The sequence below is a fragment of the Lampris incognitus genome, chromosome 3 (genome assembly GCF_029633865.1).
Source record: "Lampris incognitus isolate fLamInc1 chromosome 3, fLamInc1.hap2, whole genome shotgun sequence".
NCBI lineage: Eukaryota > Metazoa > Chordata > Actinopteri > Lampriformes > Lampridae > Lampris > Lampris incognitus.
The window spans coordinates 117,511,962-117,538,175 of NC_079213.1; the positions used below are offsets into that span (position 1 = coordinate 117,511,962).

Here is a 26,214-nt window from a genome sequence, read left to right on the forward strand (position 1 = left end):
CAAAGGAGGCGGTCTGCTAGACATTCGTCTGCCCGCCCGCCTCGGACCAAAGGCAGCCTGGAGGTGAACGTTGTGGACCAGGCAGACGCAACTCGCGAACCGGACTCAGGGACTGATTCTGAACAGCGAACTGATATGAGACTGTATTCAGTAGAGACTGAGTGTGAGTATGTGAAACCTTACAAGGTGATGGTAGAATGCAGTGGTGTTAGGATGCACATGGAGGTAGATACCGCGGCAGCCATGACAGTTATCTCAGAGAGCTGTACAAATCCAAACTAGAAGGATCGACATTGCATTCATGTGATGTTACATTGAGAACATACACAGACCAACCGGTAGCTTTGTGGGGTAAAATCCTAGTGAATGTGCAATGTGGGAAGCAGCATTTACAGCTGCCTTGCTAGTGGCCCATGGTAGAGCACCGGCGCTGATGGGGCGTGATTGGATTCGAGTGCTCAACTTAGATTGGTCAAAAGTGAATCGCATTGCCGCATCTGACCCAGTGGAGCAAGTGTGCTCAGAGCACAGAGCAGTTGTCAGCGCAGAGCTGGGCCGTGCAAAAGGCGTCACTGCATCCTTGCGTGTTACACCGGATGCTGTACCAAAATTTTGCAAAGCGAGGCCAGTGCCTTATGCACTGCGTGAAGCCATGGATAACAAGTTAATCGAACTCGAACAGCAGGGAATTATCTCTCCTGTGCAGCACAGTGAATGGGCTGCGCCGCTAGTGTGCATTCCGAAAAAAGATGGATCAGTGCACATTTGCGGAGATTATAAGGTGACGGTAAATCAGTGGCTTGATGTAGATCAGTACACACTTTCAAAACCGCAGGATGTATTCTCCACTTTAGCAGGTGGAAAGCATTTCACTAAACTTGACTTGACGCAGGCCTACACTCAGCTCGACATGGATGAGAAAAGTAAGCCGTTTCTCACCATCAATACACACAGAGGTCTCTGTGTATGCAACCGCTTGCCATATGGGGTCGCTAGCGTGCCCGCTATTTTCCAGCGCACTATGGATGAAGTATTACAAGGGCTTGATGGCGTGGTATGCTACTTAGACGATATTTTGATAACAGGAACAGATACCATCGCACATCTGCACAATCTTAAACAAGTGTTACAGAGACTGGAAGAACATGGGCTGAGGCTTAACAAAGAGAAATGGGCCTTCTTTCAGAACAGTGTGGCCTACCTCGGGCATGTCATTGATGCTGAGGGTGTGCACCCAATTAAAGAGAAAACTGAGGCTATTGACAAAGCCCCTGTGCCGAAACGTGACAGAATTGAGGTCATACTTAGCCATGCTCAATTACTATGGCAAATGTGTACCAAACCTGTCCAGCGAGATTAAGCCTATGACTGAGCTCCTACATAAAGATAAAGAGTGGGATTGGACAAGAAAATGTCAAGAGGCGTTTGAGCGTACTAAAGCACAGCTTGTAGCCACGCCAGTGCTTACACATTAGGATCCTAAACTGCCTGTAATTTTGGCATGTGATGCTTCGCCTTACGGCATAGGTGCCGTGATTTCACATCAGTTTCCAGACAAAAGTGAGAAACCAATAGCCTACGTGTCTAGGACACTCACTAAAACAGAAGTCAACCATTCTCAGATAGAGAAAGAAGCACTTAGTATCATCTTTGGGGTGACCAAGTTTAATGACTATCTGTATGGACGAAAGTTTACTCTGCTTACAGACCACACACCACTCCTAAAGATACTAGGGCCCAAGACTGGAGTGCCTACATTGGCAGCAGCTAGGCTGCAGAGGTGGTCATTAATTTTAGCAGCATACCAGTATGACATCGGTTGCAAGCCATCCTTACAACATGCAAATGCGGATGCATTATCGCGGTTACCACTACAGACTCAAGAGGCAGACTCAGATTATAGTTCTGTGTTTAGGGTCTTATTCTTGGATAAAGTGCCAGTGTCCTCACAAGAGATTGCAAAACAGACAAAGACCGATGCAGTACTACAGAGAGTGAAGCACTTCACATTGAATGGTTGGCCAAAGCATTTGAATGAAGATGAGTTAAGGCCATACTTCATAAGAACCACAGAACTGACTGTTGAATCTGGCTGTGTGATGTGGGGTTTCTGGGTAATCATACCAGAGGTGTTAAGACCACAGATGTTACGTGAATTGCAGGAAAATCACCAGGGAATGGTAAAGACGAAGGCATTAGCCCATAGTCACTTTTGGTTTCCAAACCTTGATTCTGACATAGAGTCACCGGTAAACAGTTGCCAGACATGCCAATTAAACAGACACCACCCTGCCACAGCTCCTGTTCACAACTGGAGCTGGCCTAACCATCCTTGGGAGAGGATACCCATAGATTATGCTCAGAAGGGAAAGTTCAACTTCCTAGTGGTCACTGATAGCTATTCACATTGGCCAGAAGTAGCTTTGATGAGTAGCACTACATCTGAAAAGACCATAGAAGGGATACTTTGCCACTTGGGGTCTTCCAGACGAACTTGTGTCTGATAATGGACCACCATTTGTATCTACTGAGTTTGAAACATTCCTGAAAAACAATGGGGTGAAACACATTAAGAGTTCTCCTCACCACCCAGCTTCTAATGGGGCTGCAGAGCGTTTGGTGCAGAACCTGAAAACAGCTCTTGGAAAGGGAAAGAGTAGCAATATGATGTTGCAGCACTGCATACACACTTTCCTATTCTGTTATAGGAGGACACCACAGTCTACTACAGGGAAAACACCTGCAGAATTGTTTCTCAGATGTCAATTCAAAACCAGGTTGTCTCTCACCAAACCTAATTTCACAGAGTCCATGCAACAGAGACAGGACAGTCAACAGTCCAAGCAAGCAGATACGTTGGTACAAGTCAGACACTTCCTACCAAAACAGAAGGTGTTGGTTGGAAACCACAGGGGAGGGGAAGGTGTTAAATGGGTGCCTGGGTGCATTCTAAAGGCACTTGGTCCTGTCACATATCTTGTGAAAGTGTATGGAAAGGTGTACAAGAGACATGTCAATCAAATGATCAATACTGAGATTGAGAACTGTAATGTGTCAGATGAATCTGATGATGATCTGAGGGTTGTTCCACATGTATCACATGCATGTGTAGCAATGCCTGTAGACGTTCCAGAATCCACTGAGAGGGTTGTGCAGCAAGGATCCAGTGAGACTGCTCCCTCCTCAGTTGCAGAGGGTGTCCAGAGGCCGCAGCGGCATGTGAAGCCGCCTGATAGATTAAATCTGTGAGAACCCAGTTGTTATAACAATGTAATGTTGAAAAGATGTAAAAAAAAAAAGTACTGTAAATGTACTGGGTTCAGATTTAAAGGGAGGAGTGTAGTGTATGGAGATGCACACGAAAGCAAATGTTTTTAGTTGCAGTAATATGTATTTTATGTTTGACCTCTGACCCTCAATGTCTATTGGTTGTGTATGTTGTATAAATGTATGCGCGTCACTCTGGTGCGCGCCCTTGGAAGAAGACAGAGCAAGAGGGTCACTCATGTTTCCGGGCCTGCTTAACGCAGTCGTTTCATGATGTTACTACGGTCTAGCAAATAAAAGAGGAAGACCAAATTACACCTTGATCGTTGTATAATTCAGTTATCCTGTAAATACACGATACTCCTGGTACCATGTATTGGTTGGCTAAAATAACCATAAAAGATTCAATGCAGTAGAGCCGTTTAACATGCTTTATTCGTGCTCCGCTAGGCACTGCCATAAATCAGTTTATGGCCTCTGGGGGTCACTGTCGTAATTATGTAAACTATGACACATCAGTACATAGGTCAGAGCTTTTTGCCGCTAGAGAAGCTTCCTTGTGTGAGAGGTAGCGCATAGCTTTCCCGTGGCAAGGCCCCTTTCTTCCGTTCAACTTATTCTCTCCTCCGTCTCCTTTAGTATTCCTTCCAGTACTTCGGTTCGAGTTGTGATATCCTTCATCATTAATTCAAGTCTTTTCAATCTTTGTTTAGTGTCTACCGCTGATTCTCTATGTTCTTTCCTAAGTTTGTGAATCTCCGCGAGAATTATATTGTAGCGAATTCGGGGGGGGGGCAGCCATGTGGGGGGGCGACCCAGGATCCGCCGCAGCCGGGATGCGAACCCGGATCTCCCGCGTCACGGGCAACAACGCTAACCAGTCGACTAAAGGATCTGACCCGTTAGCCAAGGGCTTGCGATTCTATTTGTCCGTGCACGTCACACTACCCCCCTCCTTCGGGAAGCGTATCCCCGCGCTTCAGCATATCAGCTCCCCCGCGCTTCTGGGCGCATGCGCTGATGGCCTCACGGTCTCACCATCCCACTTCTGACACCGATGTAGCAAATTTGGGGGACAGTCCCGGAACCGCCGCAGCCAGGACGCGAACCCGGGTCTCCCGCACCTCGGGCGGCAACGCTAACCAGTTGACTAAAGGGTCCGGCCCGTTAGCCCAGGGCAAGTCTATTTTTCCGTGCATGTTACAATATCTTCTCTCTCGGACTCCATGTCTGTGTTGGATTTTTCTCCCGGGGAACTTTCTCGTTGACTCAATCGTGTGTTTGTCTTTGACATCGTTATCCTTCTTTCGTCCCATTTTTACCTGGATTTTTAATTTGGTTGGTATTTCGATTATTTTCTTGATATTATCTTTTGGCTGGTTTTTAAGTGATCGTCTGAGTGTGCAATGTAACTATGCTGTTGCTTCCATCACCGCGTTACCTGAAGTTCTTCATATATTTTACAATTCCATTATAATTCTGTTATCCTCTTTCAATGTTGTATTCTGTAAATTGTTTAAACATAACATCCATTGCACGTTGTCCGTCTTGGGAGAGAGATCCTCCTCTGTTACTCTCCCTGGTTTTGTCCTATTTTTTTCCTCATTAAAGGTTTTTTTAGGGAGTTGTTCTTTATCCGATGAGAGTGTCTAAGAACAGGATGATGTGTTGCTGTAAAGCCCACTGAGACAAATTTGTAATTTGTGATATTGGGTTATACAAATAAACTTCTCCTGGATCGCGTACTTGCCATGGTGGAGAAGCTTGCTTGTACCAGTGATCCCAAGAGCTGTGCGATCCAGAGATTGGCTCCTGGATGGGTCAACCAAGCAGGATAGGTCAAGGGGGAGGTTCCAGGTTAAGTGTGATCCAACAAAGCCCTCAACGGTGGAACTGGTCGAAGATGTATCCAGGTCACAACGGCAGTGAAGGTGGAAGAAGGTTGCAACAGAGGGTCGTCCCCAATCGTCTTGGTTCTCCTTGCCATTCGATTCAGGCCACCCCCTGCCAAGGACCGTGTGATGGTTGTAGGCACATCAGCCACTCCACATAAAAAGCTCTCATGCGCAGACGCCCCCCCCCCCCATTATTCTGCTCCAGGATCGACCTCTGCGCCCACCTGAGGACCTAGAGGGAGGATGGTCATACTCTACCGAGAGTGACTGCCGATGGTGATGATGATACAAATAAAATTGATTTGACTGGGTTTGAAAAGTTTGTTCATTGTGGGAAAGAAAGCCTTGGGGTTGGTCCGGCCAGAGTGTATAAGGTGTGAGTAGTAGGTGGCTGTGTTGAGAGGGTCTTTGTATTGTTGAAGGTAGTCTGTGCAGGCTTAGAGATGCACTGGTAAACCAGTTTTCTTGGAGAGTCTTTCCCCTGCTTGCCTGCTTGTGGATGTCCGCGCATCAGATGAATTGGGCGAACTGAGCCTCGCAGGTGAACTGAGCCTCACGCTGGTGACGTCATGACCGTTCAAGGTGATGCGTGCTATTTAGACGCATCAGCTCTCCACAGAAGTTAATGGAAAGGATTGGCGTGTCATGTGCATGCAAAATTAGATTTTGACGTATGCATTGCATGCAATGTAAAAGTGTAATATCATGTTATTTGTACGCAGATTGGTGAGACTGGGCTCGGATTTTAATGTCCACGGAGATAGCCAGGTGGTCAGAGGTATTGAGGTTGAAGCTGGAGAGTTGATGTATTGTGAAACCAGTGGAGCAGACCAAATCCAGGATGAGACCATGGCTTTGAGTGAGGAAGTTGATATGCTGTGCGAAGGTGAAGCATTGTAGCAGTTCCGGGAATTCTATGGCAGATTTACAGTCAGTGCAATCAATGTGAATATTAAACTCACCCAGAAGGAGAACGGAAGTTGAGATGGCACATAGCTGGGTCAGAAAATGAGAGAAGTCAGAGAGAAAGAGAGGTTTGGCTTGGGGGCGCGGTAGACAACAGCAGTGACCAAGGGAGTGGGACCAGAGAGCTTGAAGGCAAGGTGTTGGAAAGAATGAGCGGCAGGAATGGAAATGGTGGTTATTTTAATGTCCTTCCTGTAAACAGCAGCAACACCACCTCCCCGCCACTCAACATCAGGTTTATCAATGTATCTGAATCCTGTGGGTGTGGTCTGGTTTAGTGAGAAATAGTCCAGGGGTTTGTGCCAGGTTTAGTGAGGCAGAGGGAATCGAGGTTACTGTCGGTTATATATTCGTTCAGAATGAGGCTTTTGTAATGAGAGAGTGCGTGTTGAACAAAACCAGTTTCAAATGATGTCGCTTTGTGATCGGTTGTGAGGACTGAGGAAGAGGACAGAGATTGGATTGATTCGCGTGTCGTTTGTTGTGGTGACGGTGAGGGTAATGATGTCTGTTGGTAATACGGCCAGGAATGGGAAAGAGGTAGAACATCAGGGTGATCGAACCACAAGGGGGAGCTGGAGTGAGCAAAGGAGGCGACAGCCATTGATGTGGGCAAAGGGGAAGAAGAGGGTTCAGCAAGGCGCATGTGTGATGTATGAAACGAATGTATTCTAGAGTGATTTTTAACACATTTTAAACTCCCAGTTAAATTTGATATTGGCTTCATTTTAGTCTGGACGTGAGCTCTGTTGCATATGCCTGAGACCTCATAAACTCAACTGCTAGTCTCCTGCGGGTCCATCAGCAGGCTCCGACTAAAATCAGTATTTCCAGTCTCAACTCACCTCTATCTATTCAGTCTCTTGTAAACTCAGTCTATCCAGCATCATACACATTTAATCGATCCACACTAAACTCAGTTCATGCTTCTGATCAAGATGCAGAATTGTGGTTGTGCTGAAAATGATCTTTCCAATAAAAGAATAACATTAGAAACCTGATATGTTTACCAATCTGTCTCGGAATCTCTGTGATGGCATTGCGGGAAAGGTCAAGGACAAGCAGACTGTCAAAACTCGAGATGAAATCAGGGATATTTTGTAGTCCACTCCGGTGGATCTGCCATTCCTGCACCTGGGTTAGCTGGACCAATGCTGGAGGTAAAACCTGGTGGAGAATTAAAATAAAATTAACTAAAACTCACAAAGTTTTAGATAGTTTGTTACAGCGTTGCTGGCCATCTATTTTGCTGTGAGTTAAGTAAAAAAAGGCACAAAAAATATATGGATGATGGAGCTATAACCATCTCTTGAGGCTCAGGGTTTAAGTAAAACTTGGAATAAGTGAACACTAGGCTATATCACTGAGAACATTTTCATCTGGAATTCTGTGTCGCATTTAATGTAATCATAGGTGAATAGATGTTGATGTTATAAGACTGATACCTTCCACTCTTCTTTCTCAATCCTTAGAATGACCCGACCATCTTCCGTCACAACCTTCTCATTTAACTTCGCCAAGACAATGCGGTCTTCCCATACATGGGCCAACCTAGGGGAGTGAGAATGACAGAATCTTTTTTTTTTTGACATTTGTGCCTTTAGTGAAGTGGCAGTCAGGAAACAAGGGAAGAAAGAAGAGGTGGGTACGACATGCAACAAAGGTTACTGGCTGGGATCGAACCAGGGACGTAACGGTCATGTCCAATACATGTGGAGTCGCCAGCTGCTTCTTTTCACCTGACAGTGAGGAGTTTCGCCAGGGGGACGTAGCACGCTATTCGCCCCGGTTCCCCCTCCCTCCCTGAACAGGTGCCCCGACCAACCAGAGGAGGCGCTACTGCAGCGACCAGGGCACATACCCACATACGGCTTCCCACCCGCAGACACGGCCAATTGTGTCTGTAGGGATGCCCGACCAAGCCAGAGGTAACCCGGGGATTCGAACCGGCGATCCCCGTGTTGGTAGGCAACGGAATGGACCACTGCACAACCCGGACACCCCCAGATGAACATTCAATATCCAGGAATTCACTCTTCTTTTCAAGTGCAGGTTTTTTTCGAGGATCACAGAACACCTAGGAAGGCTCTGCTTGAAGCTCCACTGCATCATCAGAGTGCCCTGTTTGCTTTTGATTTTTTCAAACAAGGCTTGTATCACAGAAGATATAACATCTCTTTGCAACAGCGGTAGGGATACGACGAGTTACCTTTCAAGCCAGACAACAGAGATGTGTCTGGCATGTCAGGCATGCATGTCTGTCAGCTGTTGTCATGGACATCAGTCCACACTGTAAGATGTTTGACCTCGTTCACCTGGGGAAGATGCTAAGCAGTGATGGTCAGCTTATTCATGACTTGCACAGTTATGTCAGAAGGCATTCCACAATTTATTCATGCCCAAACTGAGGTTGCAGCTCAAATGAAGTCCATGCGAGAACAAGAAAAAAACTGCCCTTCTATCAAAATAAAAAGATGACCCACAAAAGGAGACAAACTGTTTTATTATGCTGCTTTTATGAGCTCAGTATTGTCAACCTCGCCGGAGCAATATTTACCTGGCCTATTAAAGTGCAGTCGCCCAATCAATCTTGACACTTCTAATTTCTTAATAAAAGTTTCATTGTAATAAAGCAAGTGTCATGAATGAAATTATAAAACATAATTTTAATATTATTTTGGTACATTTAATGTATTTTGTCCCGCGACCCTGAGAGCAGGACAAGCGGTTTGGATAATGAATGAATGAATGAATAATGTACTTTGTGAATGATTTTTTTTCTTCATATTTTTGTCCCTGTGTAGCCTGAAAGGATTGATATATTGCTCGTGACTTGTCAATATTTCATCTTAACGACTAAAATTATATCTTTGGCTAGGACCAAAGTTTTAATCAGATTTCCGTCAGGGAAATTATAGCTAAAAATTGACATAGGGGAAATGATTGTTTTATAATTCTGTTTTTTTTTCATGCAACAACATGCATGTTCAACTAAAATTGTCAAGTAGACATTATTTTGTTAGAATTTAAGCACATTCATTTGTGTGAAACAAAGATTTTGTACACGCTCATAAACATCAATGGAACAGTAACCTCAATCTGGGAGTCAACATATTTGAAAATACTCTTACTTCAGTCATGCAACCCCTGAATAGTGCTTGCTTCTTGCCAACTTGTAATCAGTGTTATGTAACACATGAATGGTATTTACCATTCGTATGTGATGTGACCTTTATCTGCAGAGATCCCTCAAGACAGTTTCTTGATACACTGTAGATGAGAGTAGTTCTTATTCAGCAACCAATTACAGACTACCAAACAATCAAAACAACATCTATGGAACATATCTGAAGCTTCATGGCTGTGTGATTTCCAATTATGCACATTTGGACTTTTTGACTTTCCCAGGGAGGCTGAGCAATGTGATGCCCCGATAATTGGAGTACACCCTCTGGTCCTCCTTCTAAATATGGAAACCACCACCCCAGTCTGCCACTCCACAGGTACTGTCCCCGACCTCCACGCGACGCTGAAGAGGTGTCTCAGGGCGACTCTCATCCACACACAGCGCCTTGCCACCGAGGAGCTTCTTAACTACCTCAGAGACCTTTGCCATGGATAGGGGTGGGGCTTCCCCTGAGTCTTCAAACTCTACCTCCTCCACTGAGGACATGTTAGTCAGGTTCAGGAGCTCCTCAAAGTGTTCTTTCCACCGCTTGATAACATCCCCAGTCCGGGTCATCAGTTCCCCTCCCCAGCTGAACACAGCCTGAGTCAAGCCCTGCTTCCCTTTCCTGAGTCGCTGGATGGTTTGCCAGAACTTCCTTGAGGCCAAACAAAAGTCCTCCTCCATAGCCTCGCTGAACTCCTTAAACACCCGAATTTTTGCTTCCGCGACCACCAAAGCTGCAGCCCTTCTGGCCTCCTGGTACCTGTCTGCTGCTTCAGGAGACCCCTGGGCCAACCAAGCCTGAAAGGCCTCCTTCTTCAGCCTGATGGCTTCCCACACTGCCGGTGTCCACCAGCAGGTTCTTATGTTGCCATCTCGACAGGCACCGATGATCACAGCTCCTGCCTGCTGCATCTGCAATAGAGGCTTCGAACATGGCCCAAAATGCTCAGCCTCCCTGGGAAAGTCTACTCTAGGGTGCTGGAAAGGAGGCTCTGACCGATTGTCGAACCTCGGCTCCAGGAGGAACAATGCGGATTCCGTCCTGGCCGTGGGACAATGGACCAACTCTTAACCCTTGTGGAAGTACTGAGGGGGGCATAGGAGTTTGACCAGCCAGTCTACATGTTTTGTGGACTTGGAGAAGGCTTATGACTGTGTACCCCGGGGCACTCTGTGGGGGGTACTGCAGGAGTATGGTGTACCGGAGCAGTTGCTACAAGCCATCCGGTCCTTGTATAACCAAAGTGAGAGCTGTGTTCGCATTCTCGGCACAAAGTCAAACATATTTCCATTGGGTGTCAGACTCCGCCAAGGTTGTCCCATGTCTCCGAATCTGTTTGTGATATTCATGGACAGGATCTCAAGGCGCAGCCAAGGTGAGGAGTGTGTCTGTTTTGGGAACCTCAAAATTGCATCTCTGCTCTTTGCAGATGATATGGTTTTGTTGGCTTCATAAGAACGTGACCTCCAGCACACACAGGGGCGGTTTGTAGCAGAGTGTGAAATGGCCGGGATGAAAGTCAGCACCTCCAAGTCTGAGGTCATGGTTCTCTACCGGAAAATGGTGGATTGCTCCCTCCGGGTTGGGGATGAGTTGTTGCCTCAAGTGAAGGAGTTCAAGTATCTCGGGGTCTTGTTCACGAGTGAGGGTAGGATGGAGTGGGCGATTGATAGGTGGATTGGTGCAGCATCAGCAGTAACGCGGACGTTGTACCGGGCCATTGTGGTGAGCTGAGTCAGAAGGCAAAGCTCTCAATTTGTGAGCTTTGCCTTCCATGAGCTCTCATTCTTACACAAAAATGTCAGAAAGTCTCTGATATTCTTGTGTAAGAAGTCGGGTTGTTGTGAAGCGTCTACTGTGTTGGTGTAGTGTTCCGTGCCTTTCACATCTCACTCTCAACCTTCAATGCTACCTAGCAGAAATACGAACAGGAGAGCCGAGCACATAAGTCTCTCCCTGCCAGTACATAGCCTCTCCAAGAGCAAGCCCTATGTAGTGCTTCCTCGTGGCGACACATGGTAACTGGGTACACCTTGGACCCTATGGGTTAAATAGTGCCACTGCCTAGTGGATACCTCGGGAGAGGAATAGGCTACGGGAGTTAACCCGTGCACAACATCAACGTCCACACTGCTCTTGTTTTTTGTTTTTTGTTTGTCTTGTTTTTCTTGCCCTTTTGTATGTGTTTAAGTGGGAGAGCACTGCTGGCGTCGTGTGGGGCTGCCGCTTCTCCCTCTCGTAGCCCCCCTTCCCATCCACCCCTGTATATTTTTGTTGTGTTTGTCTGTTGTCTTGTTGCACCCCATTTATTGTAAAGCCACTTTGAGTGTTAGAAAAGCGCTATATAAGTTTAATTTATTATTATTATTATTATTACTAAAATACCATTCAATCTGAGTTCCAACCCTCACCTATGGTCCTGAGCTTTGGGTAGTGACCGAAAGGGTGAGATCGTGGATACAAGCGGCTGAAATTAGTTTCCTCCGTAGGGTGTCTGGGCTCAGCTTTAGAGATAGATAGGGTGAGGAGCTCGGACATCTGGAGGGAGCTCAGGGTAGAGCCGCTGCACCTTCGTATCGAAAGGAGCCAGTTGAGGTGGTTCGGGCATCTGATCGTGCCTCCTGGGCGCCTTCCTTTGGAGGCATCATGCCTCCTGGGCGCCTTCCTTTGGAGGCATCATGCCTCCTGGGCACCTTCCTTTGGAGGTTTACTGGGCATGGCTAACTGGGAGGAGACCCTGTGGTAGACCCAGAACTCGCTGGAGGGACTACATGTCCCAATCTAGCCTGGGAACACCTTGGAATCCCCTAGGAGGAGCTGAAGGGTGTTGCTGGGGAGAGGGACGTCTGGAGTGCCCTACTTAGCTTGCTGCCACCGCGACCCGACCCCAGAGAAGCAGCTGGAGATGAACGAATGAATGAATGGACTTTTTGACCATTGACAGAGCTATATAAATAAAGACAAATAAAGCTTTTGTGGCATTTGGTCAAAAAACTGAAAGCATTTTCTTTTCTAACAAAGCCTATAGTGCAGTTTATATTTTTACCATTGCTTGTCTTTATTAACAGTTAGGTTTTGTCTATTGTACCTCTGATGTAAAGAGTCTGAGAATTTAGAAAAACACATTATAAGTCCGGTATATTATCTACTACTACTAGCACTACTACTGCCGCTGCTATTTTTGGCTGCTCCCGTTAGGGGTCGCCACAGCGGATCATCCGTTTCCATCTCTTCCTGTCCTCTGCAGCTTCCTCTGTCACACCAGCCACCTGCATGTCCTCCCTCACCACATCCATAAACCTCCTCTTTGGCCTTCCTCTTCTCCTCTTCCCTGGCAGCTCCATATTCAGCATCCTTCTCCCAGTATACCCAGCATCTCTCCTCCACACATGTCCAAACCATCTCAATCTTGCCTCTCTTGCTTTGTCTCCGAACCGTCCAACCTGAGCTGTCCCTCTAATATACTCATTCCTAATCCTGTCCTTCTTTATCACTCCCAATGAAAATCTTAGTATCTTCAACTCTGCCAAGTCTGATGTATTATTATGATGATGATGATGATTATTATTATTATTGTCATTATTATTGAGATTCAAACCCCTTTGGGGATAGAACCCTATTGAGTTTGTCACGGTTTATTATTATTATTATTATAATTTCTTTCACGTTTCCTGTTTCACATCCTGTAGATCCGGGTCCAAATTATGGACGTGAGGCACTATAGGGCAGATATCACTTGCTTGACAGTACTCGTCATAATATGTGGGCTGTTCAGAGTAGGGAGATCTTCTGGACTGCACTGATGTTGATGTTGCCTGTGATACAGTTGGTGAACTTTTCCCTTCCCTTCTTCATGAGTCCTACAGGTCCGATGACCACTGGTGTTGTTTCGGTCTTCATTCCCCACATCCTGTTGATTTCAATCTCCAAGTCTTTGTACTTGGTCAGCTTCTCTGTGACTTTGACTGAGGTGTTGTTTTTTGGATGGTATTGCCATGTCGATGAGCATACACCTCTTTTGCTCCCTGTCCTTGATAACAATGTCGGGCTTGTTGGCTTTTATCTCTCTGTCAGTATGGATGGGCATGTCCCAGAGGATGGTGACGTCATTGTTTTCAGTGACCTATTGAGTTTGTCACTGTTTATTGTTGTTATTATTATACAAATTTCCTTTAACTTCGTGCCATAATACAACATAATAACTGGGCCCATTCCTTGGGTCTAGGGTTCGAATGAAGTAGACGTCTATTTGATGGATAGTGCCTTTCTTAGGATATGAGATGTTCCAAGTAGTGCGATCTTCTGTAGTTTTTGTATTCTGATGTTACCCGTGACCCGTTGGGTGTATTTCTCCATCCCTTTTTTTACAAGTCCCGGGGCTCCTATCACTACTGGTATTGTTGGGGTTTTCATTCTCCACATTCGTTAATTCTCTATTTCAAGGTCCTTTATATTTCGACAGTTTTTCAGTTACTTTCACTGAGGTGTTCCTTTCAGTCGGGATGGACGTGTCGATGAGTAAGCAGTTTTTTTTTTGTTCTTGATGACGATGTCTGGTCTGTTGGCCTTTATCTCACGATCTGTCTGTACTGGCATGTCCCATAAGATTGTGATGTCGTCTTTTTCTGTTACTGTTTGGGGCTCATACTACTTTTCGTGTTGATGTTGAATTCTTTGCAGATGCTCCAGTGCAGGTATGTGGTGGCCTTGTTGTGTCTTTGTAGGTATTCCGTTCTGGCCAGCTCAGGGCACCCTGCCACCATATGGTCAATGTGTCTGTGAATGTTCTCATTCATCCAGGTTATGGTTATCCAAAGGAGTTAAATCAAGTGCAACTGGACTTGGTATATATCCGTGAAGACGTTTCGCCTCTCATCCAAGAGGCTTCCTCAGTTTGTGCCTTTATGACTAGACCAAACTAGTCTGACTGGCTGGTGATGAGACTCAGAATTTATCCTCTAGGAGTCGTTGTCAGAGCTACAGATGTGCATGGCTCTTTGTGTTCCGATGTTTTCCAATGCCCGTCGCTAACAGAGCCATAATATGAGTGAAAACTGCAACATGGTCCAAAAAGACCAACCAGGTGAGCGACGAGGAGAAAAGGAACAGAAGGAAGAGTGCAATCATCCCGTATGTTTCTGGGGTCTCCGAGAAACTCAGGAGAATTTTCAACAAACACCTCATCCCGGTATACTTCAAACCCAGCAACACACTCCGACAAAGACTGGTTCATCCCAAAGACCGTGTACCACACACCCAAAAAAGCAATCTGGTGTATGCTGTACAATGCAATGAGGATTGCACTGACCTATACATAGGAGAAACCAAACAACAACTACACAAACGGATGGCCCAACACACAAGGCCAAACTCCTCAGGACAAGACTCAGCAGTCTATCTACACCTAAAGGAGAAGACACACTCCTTCGAGGACAGCAATGTACACATTTTGGACAGAGAAGATAGATGGTTTGAAAGAGGGGTTAAGGAAGCCATCTATGTGAAACTGGAAAAACCATCCCTCAATAGAGGAGGAGGTCTGCGACACCACCTATCTCCCACTTACAATGCCGTCCTTTCATCTCTACCCAGGAGACTCAAGAAGCCTAGCCTCCAAGAACAACAGTCGGTCACTAACGGCTCCAACCACTCTCATGACCACTGAATAAAGAAGTCGAAACTAACACCCCCAACGACCGTCACTGCTAAACAAATGCAAATCAATAGCTCCGATGTGGGCGGGTGCAGCTGGACATCGGAGCACAGGAGAACCACGCATATCAATAGCTCCGATAACGACGGGCGCGGCCAAACATCGGTACACAAAAGAGCCACTCATATCTATGGCTGTGTTAGCGACGGGCGTTGGTAAACATCGGAACACAAAGAGCCATGGACATATATAGCTCTGATAACGACTCCTAGAGGATAAATACTGAGTTTCATCACCAGGCAGTCAGACTAGCTTGGTCTAGTCAGAAAGGCACGAACTGAGGAAGCCTCTTGGATGAGAGGCGAAACGTCTTCATGGATATATACCAAGTCCAGTTGCACTTGATTCAACTCCTTTGGATACATATGGTCAATGGTTTCCTGGAATTGACCACATATCTTGCACGCTGGGTCTGTGCCATCTTGGAGGATTCTGTTCTGGTAGTACTTGGTCTTGATGGCCTGGTCTTGGGCAGCGATGATAAAGCCCTCCGTTTTGGATTTCAGCCCAGCTGTTTTGAGCCATTGGTTGGTCATATGTTGGTCTACATCTTTCTCACCTGCTCTTTTTGGGTATTGCCCGTGCATTTGTTTCCCTTCCTATTTTTGTTTCATTTGTTCTTGGGTGTGACACTTGGCTTTTTGTTTGACTTTTTGGGTGTACATGGGTGGAGCTTCATTTTCAGGTTGCGGTATTTCAGGGAGGTTGAGCTCTCTTCTTAACATTGCGGCTTGGTTCGCTAAGGAGTACTTTTTGTTTTGTTTTTCATGCTCTCTAGCAATCATGAGAAGAGGGTAATTTTTGGTGTTAAGGTAAGTATCTAGGCCTATTGTTGTTGTTTTGTAGACAGTTTCCAGTTGGATTAGATCCCTGCCACCCTTGTTTCTGGGGAGGTACAATCTATCCACATCTGATTTTGGGTGGTGCATCCTCTCTAAGGTGAATGTTTTTCTTGTTTTTCTATCTAGTTTCCTGATCTCTTCTAGTTTCCAGTCAATGATGCTGAAGCTGTAAGTTATGACTGGTGTAGCCAGGGTGTTGATGGCTTCCATTGAGTTGGATTCAATTCAATTCAATTCAATTTAATTGTCATTAAAAACAATGTGCAGGCACATGTTAAAAATGAAATGAGGGCTGTGGCTTCACCAAACAGTGCAAGACAGACACAGACAAACACAGCAAACACAGTATAAGATATACTACACACATGAAGACCAAAGCTAAAAATAAGTTAAAAAAGAGCTGGAGTACAAAATATTTAAAAATATCTACAGACATTCAGTGGGTGGCCAGGTTCAGGCGGGCAACAGCTTGTGGAAAGAAGCTGTTTTTGAGCCTGGTAGTGCGGGCTCTGAGGCTCCTGTAGTGCCTCCCAGAGTGCAGGGGGGAGAACAGTCCATGGTTGGGGTGGGTGGGATCTCTGCTGATGCTCAGACCCCTTCGAAGGCAGCGTTTGTGATAAATGTCTTTTGGATGCATTGAGTTGGGATTTTGTTACCATTCGTATTCTTCGGTAGTTCTCCTTTCTGATCTTTCCTTTAATTTTGGCATGTTGTATCCCATCCCCTTCATTCACTCCCAGGTATTTGTATGTGCCTGCTTGTTCTAGATCTTGGATGTTGGTGTCTAGGTCAATTTGGATGTTTTCGGTGGTGGTAAGGTTTCCTTTTTTTAATGTAGCTTTGGCACATTTGTCTAGTCCGTAATTCCCTTTTGATGTTGTCACTGAAGCCTTTTACGATGGTCAAAAGGCCAGTTTGTTCTTGGTCATTCTTGGTAAAGGTTTTCAGGTCATCCATGTAGACTAGATGGTTAATAGTGCACGAACCTGTAGTATAACCATAGCTGGTGTTGTTCAGAAGGGAGGATAGTGGAGTAAGAGCTATGCAGAAGAGGAGAGGAGAAAGAGAGTCGCCTTGAAATATGCCGCTATTGATGTTGATCTGCCTTGAATGTAGCGTCCCGTCTGTGTATTTTAGAACAAGGCTTGTTTTCCCCTGGTCCATATTTGCTGTTAGGAACTGGATAAGGATTGGTGATATTCTGTAAATGTCAAGACATTTTAGTATCCAGTCATTGGGTACAGGGTCGAACGCCTTCTTATAGTCTATCCAGGCTGTTGTCAGATTTTTCTTCCTTGTTTTTACTTCCTTAATGATGGCCTTGTTTACTAAAAGCTGGTCTTTGCAGCCATACCTCCCTTTTCGACACACTTGTTGTTCTATGGGAGGTAGGTTGTTTTCTTCCAGGTGTTTGTAATCTCTCCCAGTGATGATGGATGTTAAGAACTTGTAGGTTGTAGGGAGACATGTGATGGGACGATAGTTTTTAAGGTTTTTGGTGTCTTCTGTTTTGGGATGTAGGTAGGTGGTACCAGTTGTGAGCCATTCAGGGCAGGTTTCTGGGTTGCTGATGCATCCATTGTAGGCGTTTGTCAGATCTTGGTGTAAAGATGGTAAGTTCTTGATCCAGAAGTTCGCTGTCCCGTCATTACCAGGGGCTTTCCAGTTACTGGACTTCTGTATTGCTGTTTTTGTTTCTTCTATGGTTATTTGTGGCCATTCTTGTTGGTTGGTTTGGATGTTCTCTTTTTATTTGGCCGATCCATTCAGCGTTTTTTTTTATTGTAGTTCTTTTGTTTTTCCCAGATGTTGCTCCAGAAGTTCTCTACTTCATCAATTTTAGGGGTTTCTTTGACCTCAACGGACCTATTCCCTAGTTCTCTATAGAATTTCTTTGTGTTTTCTTTGTAAGTTTTGTTCTGGTGGAAGAACTTTTGTCTCATATCGAACCTTTTCACTTGTTGGGCTTTTGCTTGTAGTTGTTTCAATTTTTCAGTTGCTCTTTCTGTTTGATGTTGTGTTTCCTGATTAGTGCTCTTTTTCGTTTTCCTTTGACTGGTTTCTCGTTTTTAATCTCATTTAGTGTAGATATGTCTCCCCTAATTTTGCAGATTTCAATTTCAGTTTTCTTTTTCCATTTTGGTTTGTTATCTTTTCTTGGTCTGTTCTTCCTCTTTTGTTTGATGCCCAGTGATTCAGTGATGGCAGAGGCAGTTGCATAGACAAGGTTGTTAATGTCTGTGAGGGACAGCACTTCTAGGAGTTTGGTCTTTTATCTGGTTGATGGCTTTGTTTGCTGTTTCTATGGCTGATTTTGAGTTCAGATCACTTTCTCTGGAATTCGTGGTCTCTGGTCTATTGGGGTTTCTTTGGCTATTTCGTAATTTCAAAGGATGCTTTCTTTCATTGGGCTCACTTTCTCATCTTGTTCATCTTTGTTCGGTGGGTTTTGGTCACCTGGCTTATCAGTTCTCTCATTTTTGTGATTTTTATCTTCTTTTTGCTCTGCTGGATCTGCATTTGTATCCCTCTCATCAGGTTTTACATTCTCATCTCTCTGTTTTACTCCTGTTTGGATGGCTTGCAGCTCCATTTCAGTTAGTCGTTTCTTATTGACGATATTACGGCGGACATTTGCAAGTTTGTTGGAGTCTAGATTCAGCATGTTTGTGGGGTTATTGGCATGACAGATGTCATAGGTGCTTTGAATTACAGATGTTTTTGGGTTGAAGGAAGCAGTGTAGAAAGCGTTTGTGACTTCTTTGTACTCTTCCCTAGACCAGTTCTGTCGACTGGCTTTAGTGGGCCTTTGAGATGGTGCAACATGAGGGCCTCTTTAAGGAATATCCTCGGTGTGGTGATCCTCAGGTGCATTTTGGGTAGAGTTGGTTCCAGTCGCACACTTTTCGATCTCAGCCTGGTTCTTCACTGAAGATCCCGGTCTTTTAGTAACCCGTGCGACGACCGATGCAGTATGAAGATCTGGTAATACAAGTTTCCATAATAAAAAAAAGTTTTAATGAACTTAAGGTTGCACAACCACCAGTATTTTTTCGAGATACCAGCTCTAGGAGAGTTACCTAAGCCCCGCCGGATGCCAACCCGATACTTTAGAGCCTCGGGGCTTTATTATTATTATTATTATTATTATTATTATTATTTGTTGTCTGCCGCCGTGGCTCATATTATCATGAGCTGGAACGAGTTGGCCCAATAACTGGAATTGATTTGCAATTGCTTCACTAGAGACATGATTGCATTTGGCGAGATGGCAGCGCTATGATTCACATTCCAAAAATGTTTTTTTAAAGGCTGGGACAGTCACACCCTCAGTCTGATTGACAGACTTATCCAGCTTAATGTGCTCTACACCAGCGCCACTTGGACCATACAAGTCCGCAATGACGTTGTATACAGCCTTGGGGAAATGAGAGACACAATTGTACCATAAATGACCAAGATCGGTCCAAAAACATGACCGCCTTCCATCAAAATACTTCGTAGAGTGCAAAGTATTTTGTGAAGTATTTTGCAAACTTTATACATACACTATATCGAAAAAAGTATTGAGACACACCTCTTAATCATTGAATTCAGGTCTTTCATTCAGGCCCATTTCCACAGGTGTATAAATCCAGCAGCTAGCCATGCAGTCTGCATTTACAAACATCTGTGAAAGAATGTGTCGTTCTGAAGAGCTCAGTGAATTCAAGCGTGGTACTGTCATAGGATGCCACCTTTGCAATAAGTCACTTCACGAAATTTCTTCCCTGCTAGATATTCCATGGTCAACTGTAAGTGGTATTGTTGAAAGAACAACGGCAACTCAGCCACGAAGTGGCAGACCACATAAAGTCACACAGCGGGGTCAACGAGTGCTGAGGCGCATAGTGTGTAAAAGTCGCCAACGATCTGTTGACTCAATAACTGCAGCGTTCCAAACTGTCTGGCAGTCTGATGGACGAGTCTGAGTTTGGCAGTCCCAGGAGAATATTACCTGCCTGACTCCATTGTGCCAACTGTACAGTTTGGTGGAGGAGGGATAATGGTATGGGTTGTTTTTCAGGAGTTGGGCTAGGCCCCTTAGTTCCAGTGAAGGGAAATCTTAATGCTTCAGCATACCAAGACATTTTGGACAATTCTATGCTTCCAACTTTGTGGGAACAGTTTGAGGAGGGCCCTTTTCTGACCCAGCATGACTGTGCCCCAGTGCACAAAGCAAGGTCCATTAAGACATGGTTGGGTGAGTTTGGTGTGGAAGAACTTGACTGGCCTGCACAGAGCCCTGACCTCAACCCCATCGAACACCTTTGGGATGAACTAGAATGGAGATTGCGAGCCAGGTCTTTTCATCCAACATCAGTGCCTAACCTCACAAATGCTCTTTTGGATGAATGGAAAAAAATTCCCACAGACACACTCCAAAATCTTGTGGAAAGGCTTCCCAGAAGAGTGGAAGCTGTTATAGCTGCAAAGGAGGGACCAACTCTATATTAATGCCTATGGATTTACAATGGAATGTCATAAAAGCTGCTGTGGCGGCGCAGTGGTTAGTGCGGTCGCCTCACAGCAAGAATGTCTTGGATTCGAGCCCCAGGGTAGTCCAACCTTGGTGGGTCATCCCAGGTTGTCCTCTGTGTGGAGTTTGCATGTTCTCCCCGTGTGTGTGTGGGTTTCCTCCCGGGGCTCCGGTTCCCTCCCACAGTCCAAAGACATGTAAGTCAGGTGAATTGGCGGTACTAAATTGTCCCTAGGAATGAAAGGGTGTGTGTGGGTGTGTGGGTGTGGGTGTGGGTCGGCCCTGTGATGGCCTGGCGGCCTGTCCAGGATGTCTCCCTGTCTGCCACCCAATGACTGCTGGAATAGGCTCCAGCATCCCCGTGACTGTGAGAGCAGCATAAGCGGTTAAGACAATGGATGGATAGATGGATAAAAGCTCCTGTAGGTGTAATGGCCAGGTGTCCCAATACTTTTGTCCCTAAAGTGTATGTTAAGGATTTTTCATTGAGCACATCTCACCCTTAAAGGGCACCTCAAATGCCAAACGTTTATGTCAGGGCTGCAGGCATTCATACAAAATTTTTTTCGCACGTTCCAGGGTCTTGACTCAGTCAATGCTAAAATGTGGTAATGATAAATTAAAGTGGGCGTGACTTATTAGAACAAGTCTGAATTTCTAGACATTTCACACTGCAAACTTCAAAAATAAAAAAAATCACCTGTATGCCCTAGAGAGCTGAAAACATTCAGCACGTCCACTTACGTGTGACAAAAATATGCCTCACTGCAACCTATAATCAGTTCAGAAGTCCACCACTCTGTATTTGTCAAAATATGCAAAATCAATTAACATCTCTATCGTCACAAGTCTTCATTCAAATGCTACCAAAATGGACATGGACATTCTTTAGATACTAGATGCCACATGTTTGTAATGGTGTTCGGATGTGTCAAACAGTCAGTCTGCAGTGAGCATGGAAAGGCTTGAAACCACAAATTAACACTTGCGGCTATATTTAGTCATTTGTTCTTTTAATTAATCAGTCAATGTCCAATTCTAAAAAAAGAGAACACAGCTAATGATTCCATTCTCCATCAGCAACATTATGGAATACACTCCACTTTCATCACAACCTGGGCTCAGTCTTCAGAGCTGTGATTGCAGCGTCATGCTCATGAGCAGGCAATCCTAATTCCGAGCCTCCCATCACAGAGACAGGCCAAATGTCCTACAGGGTGATTAGTGTGATGACCTGAACAATCCTAATTCTGAGCCTCCCATCACAGAGACAGGCCAAATGTCCTACAGGGTGATCAATGTGATGACCTGAACATATTTTTCTGGCTTTCAGAGCTGGAGACGGGGAAGAAATGAAGTCCATCAAATGGAGACTGAAGTACAAAAATAAAAAAATAAAAAAATTGGAAAGCTCAGGCCAGGTTTTGAATGTGCCTTACTGTGACAGAAACATCACTCCACCCATTCACACAGATGACTCTCAAGCTAACATTCCTCCTTTACCTGCCTATCTCGATCTGTTCATTACAACCAAGGCCACAACTAAAGGCACTTACCTACATATGGTACCTTTCTCCTGGTGAGTCTGTCTATGCAAATCCTCTTTACTTTTCTTGATCCTGGTTTCCCAGAGGGCCTTGATGGAGCTGACAGACCCAAAACATACCACCATAGTAGTCATCGTGACTATGGACAATAAGAAACACAACAAAAAGCAGTATCAAAACAATGTCAAAGCAGACCACAGATCCTATATTTACATCCAGCTGTCATGATTTTTTCTAAAACTCTTCAAATATCACCAAATGGTTTCTGTCAGCTGGGTGGTAGATAAGGAAAAGATTTCCTTATTGCAAAAATATTGCATTAAAAGTCGCACCTACAGCAAAAAAGAGTCTGTTAACAATTGATTAAAGGTAACCCAGCCACTGAGGATGCACAAGCCAGTACATTCTTAGTGCTGGCCCCAACCCGGATAAATGGGGAGGGTTGCGTCAGGAAGGGCGTCCAGCGTAAAATCTTTGCCGGTGGAAACTATGCTACTGTTGGGCGAAAGAGAAGGAGAGGGGGAAGGCATGTCCAGAGGCAGCGAAAGAAGAGGAAGGATAGGAGTTCGGAGGAGAGAGTCGGAATTTTGAATGTTGGCACTATGACTGGTAGAGGGAGAGAGCTGGCTGATATGATGGAGAGAAGAAAGGTAGGTATACTGTGTGTGCAAGAGACCAGGTGGAAGGGGAGTAAGGCCAGGAGTATCGGAGGTGGGTTCAAACTCTTCTATCATGGTGTGAATGGGAGGAGAAATGGGGTAGAGGTCATTTTGAAGGAAGAGTATGTCAAAAGTGTGCTGGAGGTGAAGAGAGTGTCAGACAGAGTGATGAGTATGAAGCTGGAAATCGGAGGTGTATTGCTGAATGTTATCAGTGCATATGCCCCGCAAGTTGGGTGTGAGATGGAAGAGAAATAAGAATTCTGGAGTGAGTTGGACGATTTGGTGGAGAGGGTACCAAAGGAGGAGAGAGTGATGACTGGAGCGGACTTCAATGGGCATGTTGGTGAAGGGAACAGAGGTGATGAGGAGGTGATGGGAAGGTATGGAGTCAAGGAGAGAAATGTGGAAGGACAGATGGTGGTGGATTTTGTGAAAAGGATGGAAATGGTTGTGGCGAATACATATTTCAAGAAGAGGGAGGAACACAGGGTGACATATAAGAGTGGAGGAAAGTGCACACAGGTGGACTTTATCTTGTGTAGAAGGCACGATCTAAAAGGGATTGGAGACTGCAAGGTGGTGACAAGAGAGAACGTAACTAGGCAGCATCGGATGGTGGTCTGTAGGATGACTTGGAGACCAAGAAGAGGAAGCGAGTGAAGGCAGAGCCAAGGATCAAATGGTGGAAGTTGAAGATGGAAGACTGTTGTGTGAAGTTCAGGGAGGAGTTAAGACAGGCACTGGGTGTTAGTGAAGAGTTGCCAGATGGCTGGACAACCACTGCAGAAATAGTGAGGGAGACAGCTAGGAAGGTACTTGGTGTGTCATCAGGACAGAGGAAGGAAGACAAGGAGACTTGGCGGTGGAATGAAGAAGTACAGAAATTATACAGAGGAAGAGGTTGGCAAAGAAGAAGTGGGATAGTCAGAGAGATGAAGAAAGTAGACGGGAGTACAATTAGACGCAGCATAACACGAAGAGATAGGTGGCAAAGGAAAAGGCATATGGCATATGCCTTTTCCCTTTTGAATATACCATATGCAAAGGCATATTCAAAACTAAGGGGCTTTCTATCAATATCAGACTGTGAGAAATTAATCCATGCATTTATAACAAGTAGACTAGACTACTGCAATGGACTATTCACCGGCCTCCCAAAATCAGTTGTGCACCAACTACAATTAATTCAAAATGTGGCAGCACGTGTTCTGACCAGAACTAAAAAGTATGAGCACATTACACCTGTTCTTAGATCTCTGCATATGCTCCCTGTTAAAACTTGAATTGATTTTAAAATTCTTTTACTTGTATACAAAGCGCTAAATGGCCTTGCACCACACTATATAAAAGACATGTTAATTCCTTATAAACCAGCAAGACCTCTCAGGTCCAATGGCAGTGGTCTTTTAACCATCCCTCGTGCAGGTCTAGAGCAGGGGAAGCTGCATTTTCTCTTTACGCACCAAGTAGATGGAACGCCCTGCCTGAGGACCTGAGAGAGGCCCCCACACTGGACACCCTGCCTGAGGACCTGAGAGAGACCCCCACACTGGACACATTTAAAAGCAGGTTCAAAACCTTACTTTTCAAAACAGCCCACAGCTAAAGTCATAGTGTGTGTATGTGTGCGTGTGTTTTATATATTTTGCTATTTGTATATATTCTGCTCTGTTGTTACTTTTAATTAATCAGTGTTTATGGCACTTTTATTTATTTTACTAACTCAGTTTTAAACTTCTCTGTACTTTTATAAAACTTGCCTATACTTTTATTTATTTATTTTTAGTGAGGGGGGAGATTTTATTGATTTAATTGTTTTATTGTGTGAAGCACTTTGTGTTACATTTGTTTGTATGAAAAGTGCTATACAAATAAAATCTGATTGATTGATTGATATGGTGAGTTGTGTGACAGGTTAGACACTAAGGAAGGAAAAAAGGACTTGTACCGATTGGCTAGACAGAGGGACTGAGCTGCAAAGGATGTGCAGCAAGTTAGGGCGATCAAGGATAGAGATGGAAATGTGCTGACAAGTGAGGAGAGTGTGTTGAGAAGGTGGAAGGAGTACTTTGAGGGGCTGATGAATGAAGAAAATGAGAGAGAGAGAAGGTTGGATGATGTGGGGATAGTGACTCTGGAAATTCAGTGGATTAGCAAGGAGGAAGTGAGGGCAGCTATGAAGAGGATGAAGAGTGGAAAGGCAGTTGGTCCTGATGACATACCTGTGGAGACATGGAGATGTTTAGGAGAGATGGCAGTGGAGTTTTAACTACATTGTTCAACACAATCTTGGGAAGTGAGAGGAGGCCTGAGGAGTGGAGAAGAAGCATACTAGTACCGATTTTCAAGAACAAGGGCGATGTGCAGAACTGTAACAACTACAGAGGTATAAAGCTGATCAGCCACAGCATGAAGATATGGGAAAGAGTAATAGAAGCTAGGTTAAGAGGAGAGGTGATGATCAGCAGCAGCAGTATGGTTTCATGCCATGAAAGAGCACCACAGATGTGATGTTTGCTTTGAGAATGTTGATGGAGAAGTATAGAGAAGGTCAGAAGGAGTTACATTGTGTCTTTGTAGATTTAGAGAAAGCATACGACAGGGTGCCAAGAGAGGAGGTGTGGTATTGTATGAGGATGTCGGGAGTTGCAGAGAAGTATGTAGGAGTGGATCAGGATATGCATGAGGGAAGTGTGACGATGATGAGGTGTGTAGTTGGAATGACAGATGAGTTCACGGTGGAGGTGGGATTACATCAAGGATTGGCTCTGAGCCCTTTCTTTCTTTCTTTTTTTTTTTTACCTGCCCAGGGAGATAACAGCCATTACTATCGCCACTGTATACATCCCCCCACATGCTAATGCTAAGGTAGCACTTAAGCAGCTACAATGTGCCATCAGCAGACAACAGACCAAACACCCGGAAAATGCCTTTATCATAGGTGGTGATTTTAATCAGGCTAACCTCAGGGCTGTATTGCCCAAATTTCATCAGCATGTCTCCTGCCCCACTAGGGGACAAAACACCCTGGACCATCTCTACACAAACATTAAGGACTCATACAAAGCTACTCCCTGCCCCCTCCTGGGGCATTCTGACCACCTCTGCCTGTTCCTGGTCCCAGCCTACAAACCCCTAATAAAACGGGTCAAGCCAGCAGTAAAGACAGTCACTGTCTGGCCAGAAGGAGCAGTCTCTGAACTCCAGGACTGTTTTGACAACACAGACTGGAGTATTTTTGCACATTCAGCTACCCATGGCTCCCATACAGACATTAATGAACAGACATCTGCCATACTAGCCTACATTAACTTTTGCACTGAGAGTGTCCCAACAAAAAAATCAATCTGCGCCTTTCCAAACCAGAAACCCTGGATGACCAGTGAGGTCCGGCAGCTGCTGAAAGTCCGGATGCAGCGTTCGAGTCAGGTAACTGTGAGGCCTACAGCGCAGCCAGATCCAACCTCAAAAAGGGCATCAGAACAGACAAACATAAATATGCCCTACGAATAGAGGACCACTTTCACAATAACTCCGATCCCTGGCAAATGTGGCAAGGCATTCAGTCTATCACAGACTACAAAAGCTCCAATTGCGGTCCCACTGTCCATGATGCCTCCCTGCCAGACA

At 45.0% G+C, this 26,214-nt stretch overlaps 1 protein-coding gene across 1 annotated transcript in view; it reads right to left on the minus strand.

The window, feature by feature from the left end:
* Positions 1-22,056, minus strand: part of lrrc39 (leucine rich repeat containing 39) — a 58,399-nt gene extending 36,343 nt beyond the window's left edge. The window contains exons 1-3 of the mRNA XM_056276948.1: positions 21,932-22,056; positions 7,574-7,679; positions 7,139-7,295 (exon numbers count right to left, since the gene is read on the minus strand). Coding sequence (XP_056132923.1) covers positions 7,139-7,295; positions 7,574-7,679; positions 21,932-22,056 — 388 coding nt within the window. The remainder of the gene's footprint in view (positions 1-7,138; positions 7,296-7,573; positions 7,680-21,931) is intronic.
* Positions 22,057-26,214: the final 4,158 nt, after the last annotated feature.